Raw genomic sequence first — 13,409 nt, forward strand, 5'->3', positions numbered from 1 at the left:
CCACTCTTGCACTTAAAAAACCAGATGGCAGCACGATGTAACGCCACGTCCCTGTTGCATTTGAATCTCAAAAGAACACGTTCGGCACGCGTGCTCTTCCGATGCTTTTTCTGAGTCGAAAACTAAGTATAAATGTAGAACATGAACAATACTGTTAATTTTTTTCTTCATAATTGCAGTTAAATCGATACGAGATGAGCACCAGGTGTACCTTACTGGAAGTTGCTCACACGGTTCTCTATAATTTGCCAACTTTATCAAAGATGTAATTAAATGTCATTAAATCAGTTCAGGGTACTTTATGGATCATTGGTGCCCAACATCAAGATCCTTTGTCAGGTATAAAAGGAGCAATAGTTCGAAACTAAAATCAGGTTGTTCCAACCAGTACCGGTCCAAGATGTCGATCAACCGTAAAGTTCAAGTATTGTTCGTCCTGTTTAGCTTCCTGGCGGCGGTGGTCCGTCCACAGGAGGACTACTGCAACCCGGACTTGTGCGAATCCGGAGTGTCCAACATTGGCTGTGGAGCCACGAACGAGCTGTCGTCGGATTGCGTGGACGCGAAAAAGTACACCTTCGATGACAAGCTGAAGAAGATTCTGCTGGAAGAGCACAACAAATACCGGAACCAGGTGGCGAAGGGCGAACTGGACTGGCTGCCGAAGGCCGCCAACATGGTCACGATGGTGAGTTCTTCAATCTGTTTTTCAAAAGGTTCTCTCAGATACTACAGTTTTCAAATTCCAGGACTGGGACGACGACCTGGCCTACCTGGCCGAGCTGAACGCCAACAAGTGCCTGTTCGAGCACGACAAGTGCCACAACACCAAGAAGTACCCGGATTCCGGCCAGAACATCGCCTCGTGGGGCACCAGCGGGGACGACATCGACGTGGAGTCGACGCTGAAGACGCTCGTCCAGGAGTGGTGGGACGAGCGTCACTTTGCCACGCCGAAGCTGATGAAGAAGCTGTTCGACAAGGAGAAGGCACTGCACTTTACGATGCTGGTCCGGTCGAACGCGAGCCGGGTTGGATGTGGCATGGTCAAGTACCGGTCCGGGGAGTGGCTGTGGGTTCAGCTGGTCTGCAACTACTCGTACACGAACATGATTGGGACGCCGGTTTATACGGCGGGAGAGCCGTGCTCGCAGTGCAAGACCGGATGTGACGCCACGTACGACGGGATGTGCAACAAGGACGAACCGGTGGATGTGGGAGCTTGAAGGAGAAGTTGAGAATGAGCAGCAGTTTTCACAGCTGGAAATAAATGAGGTGGTGGGAATTTTTCGACAAATGTTGTATTGATTCTTGTAGTTTCGATGATCAAACTGCCCTGAAATTCTTTAAGAACAACAGAGACATTTAAAAAAAAAGTGGTAACCAAATCGAAAAGTCTTAAATTTATTTTGATTTTTTGAACTTAATCTTTTTTAAGATTCATATTCAAATTGTTTACATCATCCAATCACAATCAAAATCACTTAGAATAATGATATTTCGGATAATCAAACAAAAAAAAGTTTTCATTGTCTTGTTTTGGGTTGTTGAGCTAAGATCCGCAAAAATGCTCTAAAGTAGTTTATAAATTTTCAATCCAAGATGGCTTTGATGAATATTTAACAAATGCGTTTGGTAATGTAACAGCCACTAAAATTTGACTTAAATAAGATCGCAGAACTCAAATTTTATGTAAAAATTGATTGTGAGCAGTTCCTAAGAAACCTTCGGGTAATCCTAATCAAGGCTTCGGAATAAAGAGTTTGGAGTTATTTTTGAGGGCCAAACATTCTATATGACGGTAATTTTAAATGTTTGTCTTGATTCCAACATTTTCAAAATATTTTTTTCCGAAAAGATCATAAAATTTCTCCAAAGTTTCGTTTTTTAACATTGAAATTTGGACCAGAATCATTAGAAAATGTTTGAATGTTTGGATGAGACTTGAAAAAAATCAATTGTCTTGTTTCTTTTTCCTTTATTCACGAATTTCAGCAACCAGATGTCCAATCTTCAATGTCTCTCAGGCAATTTTATTGGAAAATTCTGATAAATATTTTTGAAAAGTTGAGAAAATTCTCTATATTTTGCTTTTTTGAACCAAACATTCATTATAACGCCCTTTTGAAATGTTAGTCTTAATTTAAAAATTTTGAAAATATTGTTTTCGGAGTTCAGAAAATTTTAACGAATGTTTCATATTTTAACATTGAAAATCGGACCATTAGTTGCTGAGATATCGACATTAGAAAATGATGGGTTGTTTGGGTGACCCGAGCAGACGGAAATAACGTGGGAATAACATTTTTTGATATTTGAAAATACTAGGCCAATAACATTTTTTGTTATTTATAACAAGTTTTGTTATTCGCCGTTATGATTTTTTTGTTATTGGATTGTTATTGTAATAACAGACTAATAACATTTATAGTTATTCTTCGAACAAATCTTTGTTATTCTTTTTTGTTATTTTAACAACTAATCCGATCATCCCAATAACAGTTGGAGGTATTATTCCATAACAAAAAATGTTATTCTCAAGTTGTTTTAGCTTTCAATCAATATCAGACCAATAACAAATTTTGTTATGATAACATAAACTGTTATTAAACTCTTATGCTAAAATGGATTTTGCAAGAATATTCCATAACAATTTCTGTTATTTTAACAGTATTTGTTATTGAAATGACATGAATTTAGTTATTACCGTCTGATCGGGGAGACTTTGAAAACGTCATTTTTCCTGTTTTTAAATCTTTGCATGGCAATATCTCAGCAACTATGGGACGTATCAACAAAGTTCAAAAAAGCAAAATTTAGAGAATTTTCTCAGCTTTTAATTTTTTTAAGGTGGGCTAACATGGGTACGAATTTAAAAAAATAAAACTTTATCAAAATTTCACTAAAGTACTTTTTGATTGTAAATTTGATTTTACATCGAAATTGAATCTAAAAAAAATTGGCGACCAATATTTCAATTTTTATTTTTATCAGTAATGATTCAATAATTCATAACTCGGTCAAAGATTTTTAGCCTATTCTGGAAATTTCTAAAAAGTTGGCATTTGATGTCCTCTAAATCATAACAGAAGATTAAAAAAAATAAAAATACATACAGTCGACTCTCTGGTTGTCAATATCCAAGGGACCGTCGAGGAAGAGAATCATCAGTTTACAGAACGATGCAAAATGAAGACTCGATTGAAAATATTTTTTTCTTGATACCCAGCTAAGGGAGAGAGACATGGCAACGTCCATCAAACAAAAACAAACTAATGTCAAACACCCTTCAAAGCTTCTTTTTGCCAAGAAAAATGTCTATGCAAGCCATGAGAAAGTAAAATTATTGACAACGGGAAGAGATTTTTAAAGCAAACAGAAAACAAGGGGCCGTCGAGGAAGAGATCCTTCAAGCCAGGGAAAATATCGAGGAATGAAGATAATTGAAGTATGCAGATTGAAGAGACTGAAGAATTCATCGATAGATGGAGGATTATTGATATCGAGGAGATTGACTGCCAGAGAGTCGACTGTAGTATGTTTTATGCAAATCAAGTTTTAGTGACAAAAAGTGATATTAAAAATCTTTTTTTTTTTTGCCGGGTATCATTTTTTTCAGTGTAGTCCTTATCCATACCTACAACTTTGCCGAAGACACCAAATCGATAAAAAAATCCTTCAAAAGATACAGATTTTAGAATTTTCATGTATCATTTTTGTATGGACAGCTGCCAAATTTGTATGGAAAATTATATGGACAAACTAATGATGCAAAATGGTTTCTTTGGGCATACCGAAGGCACCAAAATAACAACATCAGCCGGATTAAAAAAATACAAAAAAATCAAATGACCGAAATCTGAGAGAATTGTCCACCCCGTTGGTTGAAAAAGACGAACTGTCACTTTTTACACGGCGCTCACGAACACTATCAAAACAAACGTTTGGTAGTGTGTTTGTGGATTCCGTGTAAAGGGGGTGTCAAACAATAAAGTTCATGTAATTGATTCTATAACATTGAAAGATTTATTTTTCCAAGAGAATGAAGATTTATTTACAGAAGGAATGATACAATGAAACATATTTGTGCAAGATTTGAAAAAGAGCCATTAAGAGTTTTTTTTTTTAACAAATTTCACCTTTGCTTTTTTTTTGCTTTCTTGTCCCGTTCAAACCAATCCTAAGCCGCTGACGCAGCCGCCCCAACATCCACCGGCTCATCCTTAACGCACAGCCCGTCAAACTCCGTATCGCAACCGGCCGTGCACCCCGAACAGGCCTGTCCGTGCCCGTACACCGGCGTCCCGATCATGTTCGTGTACGAGTAGTTGCACACCAGCTGAACCCACGTGTTGTCCCCCTTCTTGTACTTGATCATGGCACAACCCACCCGACTTGCGTTCGACCGGACCAGCATCGTAAAGTGCAGTGCCTTCTCCTTCATGTACAACTTCTTGATCAGCTTGGGACCGGCGAAGTGACGCTCGTCCCACCACTCCTGAACCAGCTTCTTCAGCGTTGCCTCCGCGTCGACGGTGTCCTCACTGCTTCCGTACATGGCGATGTTCTGGCCGGAATCCGGGTACTTCTTGGTGTTGTGGCACTTGTCGTGCTCGAACTCGCACTTGTTGACGTTCAGCTCGGCCAGGTAGGCCAGATCGTCGTCCCAATCCATTCGCACCATGTTGGACGCCCTCGGCAGCCACTTGAGCTCCTTCTTGGCCACCTGGTTCCGGTAGTTGTTGTGCTCGTCCAGCAGCACCTTCTTCAGCTTGTCGTCGAACGTAAACTTGGACGCCTCGACGCACTCGGACGACAGTTCGTTCTTGGCGTTGCAACCGATGTGGGTCACCCCGGACTCGCACAGGTCCGGATTGCAGTAGTCCTCCTGGCAGAACACCAGGGCGACGGAACCGAACAGCGCCAGCAGAAGCAGCTCGAACTTCGCGGTCATCTTGGTAGGGAGTTGAGAATGATTGGTCGTGGTCCAGAACTCCCGTTTTATATTGCGAATTTGAAATCTCTGATAAAGGCGAATTAATTGAACTAATTATTTTTTCGTAGTTCCATAATGATCTCCACCTGAATGGTGTTTAATGGGGCATTGAATTTGGTATTGCCCTCAAGCTTCTAGCGCCATCAATAATTGGATCAAAGATTGACGGCTTGGGAATTCGATTGATCATGATTTACCGTTTCCCAAGTAGCATTTGGCAACATGATAAATTTGACTAAGTCCAGTTTTTGTTTTGTTTTGCTGTAGAAACATAAAAATGACATTTTAGCAACAATACGTTGCAATGTTGCAAACGTTTCGAATTGAAAACAACTTTGCAACAATCCATTTCGTTTTGTAATCGAAACATATTGAAAACTTATTGGTTCCATTGTTGCAACATGGGACTTAGCCCGATTTGTGTGCTAAGAATAATATTGAAATCAAAAATCCTTAGATACAGTTCAGCCCAACCATTTGCCCCTTCATCAATTCATCCGTGGCTCAGTGGTAGAGGCAAGGTGTGAAGATCTGAAGGTACCAGTCCAGAATCCCGACAGGGGTACTTTAGTTTTTTTTGTTCAAATAGATTTTTTTTTGTTTCGCGCAAACTAAACGACAACATAATGGCAACATTATGACAACACAACGAACTACTTTACCGACATATTTTGACAAACAAATTGTTTCTGAAACTTCGTCGTAACAAAGTTGAAACAAACGGCCAAATGTTGCCAACACAAAATTTTCGTGCGCTTTTTAGGGCACCACAAGTGTTCTAACTATGTTGTGATAGCACATTTTGGGAGTTACAAAATAGTTGCATTTAAGGATCCGCAACAAAAAATGTTACTTGGGTTATTACACATAGAAGCGACTTTAATTACTTAAGGGGTTACATACATGTAGAAAATCACAAAATTTCATATTACAGAAAATTCACTGAATTCACTAAAAAGGTGATTTTCAATAACTCCTGAAAGTTTCATGAAGATATTTCGTGACTGAACTGAATAAGAGACGATTTAAGTTCAAAATTTTGCCATGCACAAAGCTAACTGTCAAACTTTATGAACGTTTTTCTCTAAAAACCGAGTTGATTTACGGGTACCACGATATCTCGAGATTGGATGAACCAAATTGGCTGAAATTTGGGGTGAAGACTCTCAAGACATATATCGTGTGCATGACGAAGCCCGATTTTGAAATTCAGCTATTTTAAAAAATACAAAAATCAAAAACTGTCGATTTTTTTTAATGAAAAATAAAGAAATATTTTTATCTTTTTTTTTAAATTAAGTTTTTGAAGATCGGCCTTCGTCATGCATACAAGACCGGCTTAACGAATCTTCACCAAAATTTTGAGCCAATTTGGTCAAGGCAGTGTTGAGATATCGTGGCACCCGTATTTTGAAACTGCTTACTTAAGGGGTTACATACATGTAAATCGGCAAAAATGTCAGAGGTTGGTTTGAGCACGAACTTAAACTTTTCCAAAATCTGTTTTAAGGACATTAAAATATACTTTTTCAACTATTAACAAAACAAATTTGAAGACATTTGGTTGTATCATTGCCGAGATATAGCTATTTGAAGTTGGCAGTTTCAAAAAACGGGTGCCACGATATCTCAACATTGCTTCGACCAAATCGGCTCAAAATTTTGGTGAGACTCGTTAAACTGGTCCCGTGTGCATGACGGAGCCCGATTTTTAAAAAGTTTTTTTAAAAAAAGATAAAAATATTTTTCTGTTTTTCATATAAAAAATCGTCATTTTTTTGATTTTTTTGTTTTTTGAAAATTCAAAATTTCAAAATCGGGCTTCGTCATGCACACAGGATATGTCTTGGGAGTCTGCACCCAAAATTTCAGCCAATTTGGTCCATCCCATCTCGAGATATCGTGGCACCCGTAAATCAACTTGGAGTTTAGAGAAAAACGCTCAGAAAGTTAGACAGTTGGCTTTGCGCATGGCAAAATTTTGAACTTAAATCGTCTCTAACTCAGTTATATCATGAAAAATCTTCATGAAACTTTCAGGAGTGATTGAAAATCATCTTTTAAGTGGATTTAATACATTTTCTGTAATATGAAATTTTGTGATTTTCTACATGTATGTAACCCCTTAAACTGCTATATCTCGGCAATGGTACATCCAAATGTCTTCAGTATTATTGTGTTTTAATAGATAAAAATGTAAATTTTTATGCCCTCAAAAAAGATTCGAAAAATAGTTTAAAGTTCAAAAAACCAAAAACAAAAAACAAAAAACAAAACACAAAAATAACAAAAAACAAAAAACAAAAAACAAAAAACAAAAAACAAAAAACAAAAAACAAAAAACAAAAAACAAAAAACAAAAAACAAAAAACAAAAAACAAAAAACAAAAAACAAAAAACAAAAAACAAAAAACAAAAAACAAAAAACAAAAAACAAAAAACAAAAAACAAAAAACAAAAAACAAAAAACAAAAAACAAAAAACAAAAAACAAAAAACAAAAAACAAAAAAACAAAAAACAAAAAACAAAAAACAAAAAACAAAAAACAAAAAACAAAAAACAAAAAACAAAAAACAAAAAACAAAAAACAAAAAACAAAAAACAAAAAACAAAAAACAAAAAACAAAAAACAAAAAACAAAAAACAAAAAACAAAAAACAAAAAACAAAAAACAAAAAACAAAAAACAAAAAACAAAAAACAAAAAACAAAAAACAAAAAACAAAAAACAAAAAACAAAAAACAAAAAACAAAAAACAAAAAACCAAAAACAAAAAACAAAAAACAAAAAACAAAAAACAAAAAACAAAAAACAAAAAACAAAAAACAAAAAACAAAAAACAAAAAACAAAAAACAAAAAACAAAAAACAAAAAACAAAAAACAAAAAACAAAAAACAAAAAACAAAAAACAAAAAACAAAAAACAAAAAACAAAAAACAAAAAACAAAAAAACAAAAAACAAAAAACAAAAAAAAAAAAAAAAAGTTTTTCCATACAAGGCTAAATACAATTTTGAGGGCTGGTGATATAAAAATGGGCATGTGAATATTCAATTATCCGTATCTTGAGATGGATTTTCTGATCGATTTAGTGTCTTCGGAAAAGTTTTTGGTTATGGTTGGGACTTTTTTGAAGAAAATAGAAACAAAAAACAAAAAAACAAAAAAACAAAAAACAAAAAACAACCCTAATAATTTTTATTATATATTTTCCGCAGACAAAAAATGCATCTTTTGCGCTGCAGTTTGCAAAAAAAAAAATTTGAAAAAACTAAAAGTTAACTCAGTCATGAACAATTTATAAGTCGAAGTTGATTTTTGTTTTAAAAAATCGTGTTGCCAATCTTTTTTACAGCATATTACAATAACCTAGCACTTAGCATTAAACCTACAATTGAGAGCAAAGCAAAACAGCAAATATTGCTCGATATGTAAATCAAGCTCACATTGAAGATCTATATCGAGTCGATGCTTTGCGTACATTCATCAACGAATCGGATAAGTGTGTGGATCGACAATTCCACTCGGGAAATCGCACGCCGGGGGAATCGGTGCGGACTCACAACCGATCTGGCCGAGCGTCACACGAGGGAAGAGGACGCGAGCTGGGCTTGCATTGCCAGCTGTCACCGAACCATTCATGTGGCTGCGTCCATGCTTTGTCAGTGCATGGTTGCGTCATGCCAATCGTACGAGGGGCCTATTCGACTCGATCCAATGGAGTGCGCTCACTTACACCGCAATAGGGTGTATCACTCCACACATCTCTCCTCTTCTCCATAAAAAAATATTGTTGAAACAATTGAACTATGAAATAAATACTACAACTACATAACGGCATTCCTATGCAATCTGCAAAAGTTTTCAATAAAACCAAAAAAAACAAATTCCCAGTAACTTTTGGATCCATCGCCAACATAGAGCTATCTAAGCCCGATCTAACACACACTAGCACACCATTTGTTTTGCTGGCGGGTACAAAATTTAACCTCACTTTTTTTCGTGTACGTACACGCAATACATACGCACGTAGATAACTCTATTGATCAAAGAAAAGAAGGTTACGTTAGAATTTCTAACAGGCATACCACTTAACGCACCGAACTGATCATGATTCTCTCTCTAGCCCTCTCTCTCTCTCTCTTTCTCTCTCTCTCTCTCTAGCTCTACCTCTCTCTCTCTAGCTCTACCTCTCTCTCTCTTTTTATCTATCTATCTATCTATCTCCCTTTCTATCTATCTATCTATCTATTTATCTAGCTACCTGTCTCTCTCTATCTATTCATCTATCTATCTATCTCTCTCTCTCTTTTCTATCTTGGTTTCTGTAAACCATTCTGGCCCATAACAACCTACTTTATTGTAATTAAGTTTTGTAGTTGCTCACAGTTCACTACCAAATTATTCAAGTCTTATTTTCTACTTTCTTTATTTACTGACATACAGAAATCCCTAAAATCATTAAAACTTTTCAATATTCCTTGCATCTTTTTGATTAACTCAAATTCACCTTAAACAAATCATTATGCGTAGCATCGTCATCTGTCCACAGCTTTGTCACAAAATTCATTACGAGAGCCTTCGTGACTATATTTTAACCACTTCCCAAAGCAATCTCAATAACCTACAGCTACACCTCTCGCCTTTTGCATGTTTAAAACTATTCAACCACAGAGAGTCAGTCTGAACCACCATTTTCTAAACTACGGCTGGACCAACTGACCTAACACACCTCTAGCGATTTCAGTAACGCCAATCGCAGGATTTGTGCCATGTTTTCATTGGACCAAACGCGGCCTTCCAGGTTATTTACAACGGGTGTTCCTCCAATCGCGGCCTTCCAGGCTATTTACCACGGCAGGCCTATCTGACCTCCGTGCCCAACGCGATTCATTTTTTTCTCGGAACAATCGCGGCCTTCCAGGCTATTTTCCACGGCGGGCCAATCTGACCCACCGTGCCCAACGCGACAAAATGTTCCTCCAATCGCGGCCTTCCAGGCTATTTCCCACGGCAGGCCCATCTGACCTCCGTGCCCAACGCGACTCTTTTTTCTTGGAACAATCGCGGCCTTCCAGGCTATTTACCACGGCGGGCCAATCTGACCCACCGTGCCCAACGCGACAAAATGTTCCTTCAATCGCGGCCTTCCAGGCTATTTACCACGGCAGGCCCATCTGACCTCCGTGCCCAACGCGATTCATTTTCCCTTGGAACAATCGCGGCCTTCCAGGCTATTTTCCACGGCGGGCCAATCTGACCCACCGTGCCCAACGCGACAAAATGTTCCTTCAATCGCGGCCTTCCAGGCTATTTACCACGGCAGGCCCATCTGACCCACCGTGCCCAACGCGACAAAATGTTCCTCCAATCGCGGCCTTCCAGGCTATTTCCCACGGCAGACCCATCTGACCTCCGTGCCCAACGCGACTCTTTTTTCTTGGAACAATCGCGGCCTTCCAGGCTATTTACCACGGCGGGCTCATCTGACCCACCGTGCCCAACGCGACAAAATGTTCCTCTAATCGCGGCCTTCCAGGCTATTTCCCACGGCAGGCCCATCTGACCTCCGTGCCCAACGCGACTCTTTTTTCTTGGAACAATCGCGGCCTTCCAGGCTATTTACCACGGCGGGCCAATCTGACCCACCGTGCCCAACGCGACAAAATGTTCCTCCAATCGCGGCCTTCCAGGCTATTTCCCACGGCAGGCCCATCTGACCTCCGTGCCCAACGCGACTCTTTTTTCTTGGAACAATCGCGGCCTTCCAGGCTATTTACCACGGCGAGCCAATCTGACCCACCGTGCCCAACGCGACAAAATGTTCCTCCAATCGCGGCCTTCCAGGCTATTTCCCACGGCAGGCCCATCTGACCTCCGTGCCCAACGCGACTCTTTTTTCTTGGAACAATCGCGGCCTTCCAGGCTATTTACCACGGCGGGCCAATCTGACCCACCGTGCCCAACGCGACAAAATGTTCCTTCAATCGCGGCCTTCCAGGCTATTTCCCACGGCAGGCCCATCTGACCTCCGTGCCCAACGCGACTCTTTTTTCTTGGAACAATCGCGGCCTTCCAGGCTATTTACCACGGCGGGCTCATATGACCCACCGTGCCCAACGCGACAAAATGTTCCTCCAATCGCGGCCTTCCAGGCTATTTCCCACGGCAGGCCCATCTGACCTCCGTGCCCAACGCGACTCTTTTTTCTTGGAACAATCGCGGCCTTCCAGGCTATTTACCACGGCGGGCTCATCTGACCCACCGTGCCCAACGCGACAAAATGTTCCTCTAATCGCGGCCTTCCAGGCTATTTCCCACGGCAGGCCCATCTGACCTCCGTGCCCAACGCGATTCAATCAAATTCCGTTCTGTCAAACTCAGTTTCACTTTACTCACCCACCGAACAAGCCTTTTTCACAACAAAACCATTTTTTAAATCCTCAGCAACACCGCTTCGGACAACTCGGTCAAATAGACCTTACGCTCGCGCCTTTGCTCCACTCCTATCCTTCCTCCATAAAAACAGAAAAAAAATATATTTTTTTCAACCAACAGCACCAAAACAAACAAACAAATCTGCACCAAAACCACGTCGGCAGGCGATTTCCCGACGGTTCTTTGAGGTTGAAAATAAAATTTCAACTCCGTCACGGTCGCCAATGTGTGGATCGACAATTCCACTCGGGAAATCGCACGCCGGGGGAATCGGTGCGGACTCACAACCGATCTGGCCGAGCGTCACACGAGGGAAGAGGACGCGAGCTGGGCTTGCATTGCCAGCTGTCACCGAACCATTCATGTGGCTGCGTCCATGCTTTGTCAGTGCATGGTTGCGTCATGCCAATCGTACGAGGGGCCTATTCGACTCGATCCAATGGAGTGCGCTCACTTACACCGCAATAGGGTGTATCACTCCACACAATAAGTAACTCACTAATTACTGGCCATTTGCATGCTAATCGTCACGTGTGAAAAAGTCAATTCGCAAACGCCTAACGATGGTTAACAATGCGTGAGTTTAATTCACAGAATAGATTCGCGGCAATTTACTGTGATTATGTGTCAATGTGAAGTACGTTTTGTTCGCCACTTCCCAGTGATATGAAATTAAAACACAAAATAACAGATTTATTGCTACCATCCGATTATTCATCTGCAATGCACAAAAATTTTGTTATTTACGGTATTTTCTTTCAAAAACTCCAGTTGATGCCCGTGTATCTTAAATTAGTATGAAAATAAATATATTTTTGTCTTTTAATTGCAAAAGTGATAAATAGCGTAATATGCCTATTTATTTACATCTTTTTTCAGACTAACAGCACATGATACTGAAATGTGTATTTTTTCAGCTACCTCAAATTAATTTATAAACAGCTTGAAAAAAGCTAGTAGTTAGAGAGCGTTCTTTTAGCGTAACGCAAAATTTTTGATTTCTGGAGTTTTTTTTTTTTTTTGAAGAGGTCCAAGAAACCAAATTTTCAGTTTTTGCTTTTTGGGTGTTGTTGAAACCGCCTTGAGTCAGGGGTATGAAAAAACACCCAAAAAGCAAAAACTAAAAATTTGGTTTATTGGACCTTTTAAAAAAAAACTCCAGATTTTTAGGTTATTCGCTGCCTTATTTTAAAAATTCTGACCATCGAATTGTAATAAATACAATCTTTGAAATGTAGATGTCTACACAAATTATAGCTACTTGTATACAACATTGAATACAAGTAATCTTTCCATCTTTATTCTCCTGTTACCAAAGGTTACCAAGAGTTACCAAGTGAGAGAGAGTTTGTGAGATTCACGCTCCCTTTTATTTTTTTCTCAACTTCACATCCCCAAAGATTTGTTTACAAACAGTCGCTGCATAGCGGCCTGATCTGAATCCGTGCATATTTTCGCCAAACAATCCGAAACCATGGCCGATGATGACAACTGGTCCATGCAGTGCTGCGAGCTGGACGATCTGATCCCATCGCCGGAAGAGCTGGAGAACGCGTACGTAGCGCTCGAGAATGGCACCTACCCACTGGAACTGAACTGGAAATGCCCCGGCCGGCGGCCACCGTCACCGGTTCCGAAAGATGACGGACCCAAGACCACCGAAGTGGTCGAGAAGGAAACGTGAGTTTGAGTACCGTCATTAGACAAGCGATTAAGCTTTAATTTAATTCATTTTAGTCCCACCAAAAACAAGGAGTTTGACTTCATGGACGATGGTCCGCTGCCGCAGATGCGCGTTCGAACGCAGAATAGTGGCCCCAAAGGATCGGCCAAGAAGAAAACCACCAACTTTGCCGGCGTGCTGGACCAGATGAAGAAGCATGGCCGGTTAACGCCACTCAAGGAGGGAGCAGCACCGGCAGCGGGAGGGAGCTCGGCTAGCTAAGGGCGAAATAAAAATAATTTATTAAATAA

At 39.8% G+C, this 13,409-nt stretch overlaps 3 protein-coding genes across 3 annotated transcripts; 2 read left to right on the top strand and 1 right to left on the bottom strand.

Annotated features, from left to right (window-relative positions):
• The first annotated feature begins 367 nt into the window (after positions 1-367).
• On the top strand, positions 368-1,297 carry LOC120419038 (antigen 5 like allergen Cul n 1). Its single transcript, XM_039581605.2, has 2 exons — positions 368-688; positions 750-1,297. The coding sequence occupies exons 1-2, from the start codon at positions 401-403 to the stop codon at positions 1,224-1,226; spliced, it is 765 nt and encodes a 254-aa protein (XP_039437539.1). The 5' UTR covers positions 368-400; the 3' UTR covers positions 1,227-1,297.
• A 2,706-nt stretch (positions 1,298-4,003) lies between these two features.
• LOC120419083 (antigen 5 like allergen Cul n 1-like) lies at positions 4,004-4,975 on the bottom strand. Its single transcript, XM_039581670.2, has one exon. It carries the CDS (start codon positions 4,952-4,954, stop codon positions 4,181-4,183), a length of 774 nt encoding a protein of 257 aa, XP_039437604.1. The 5' UTR covers positions 4,955-4,975; the 3' UTR covers positions 4,004-4,180.
• A 7,891-nt stretch (positions 4,976-12,866) lies between these two features.
• Positions 12,867-13,409, top strand: LOC120419146 (uncharacterized). The gene is made up of 2 exons (XM_039581784.1): positions 12,867-13,115; positions 13,173-13,409. The coding sequence occupies exons 1-2, from the start codon at positions 12,910-12,912 to the stop codon at positions 13,378-13,380; spliced, it is 414 nt and encodes a 137-aa protein (XP_039437718.1). The 5' UTR covers positions 12,867-12,909; the 3' UTR covers positions 13,381-13,409.

The sequence above is a fragment of the Culex pipiens genome, chromosome 3, assembly GCF_016801865.2.
Source record: "Culex pipiens pallens isolate TS chromosome 3, TS_CPP_V2, whole genome shotgun sequence".
Taxonomy (NCBI): Eukaryota; Metazoa; Arthropoda; class Insecta; order Diptera; family Culicidae; genus Culex; species Culex pipiens.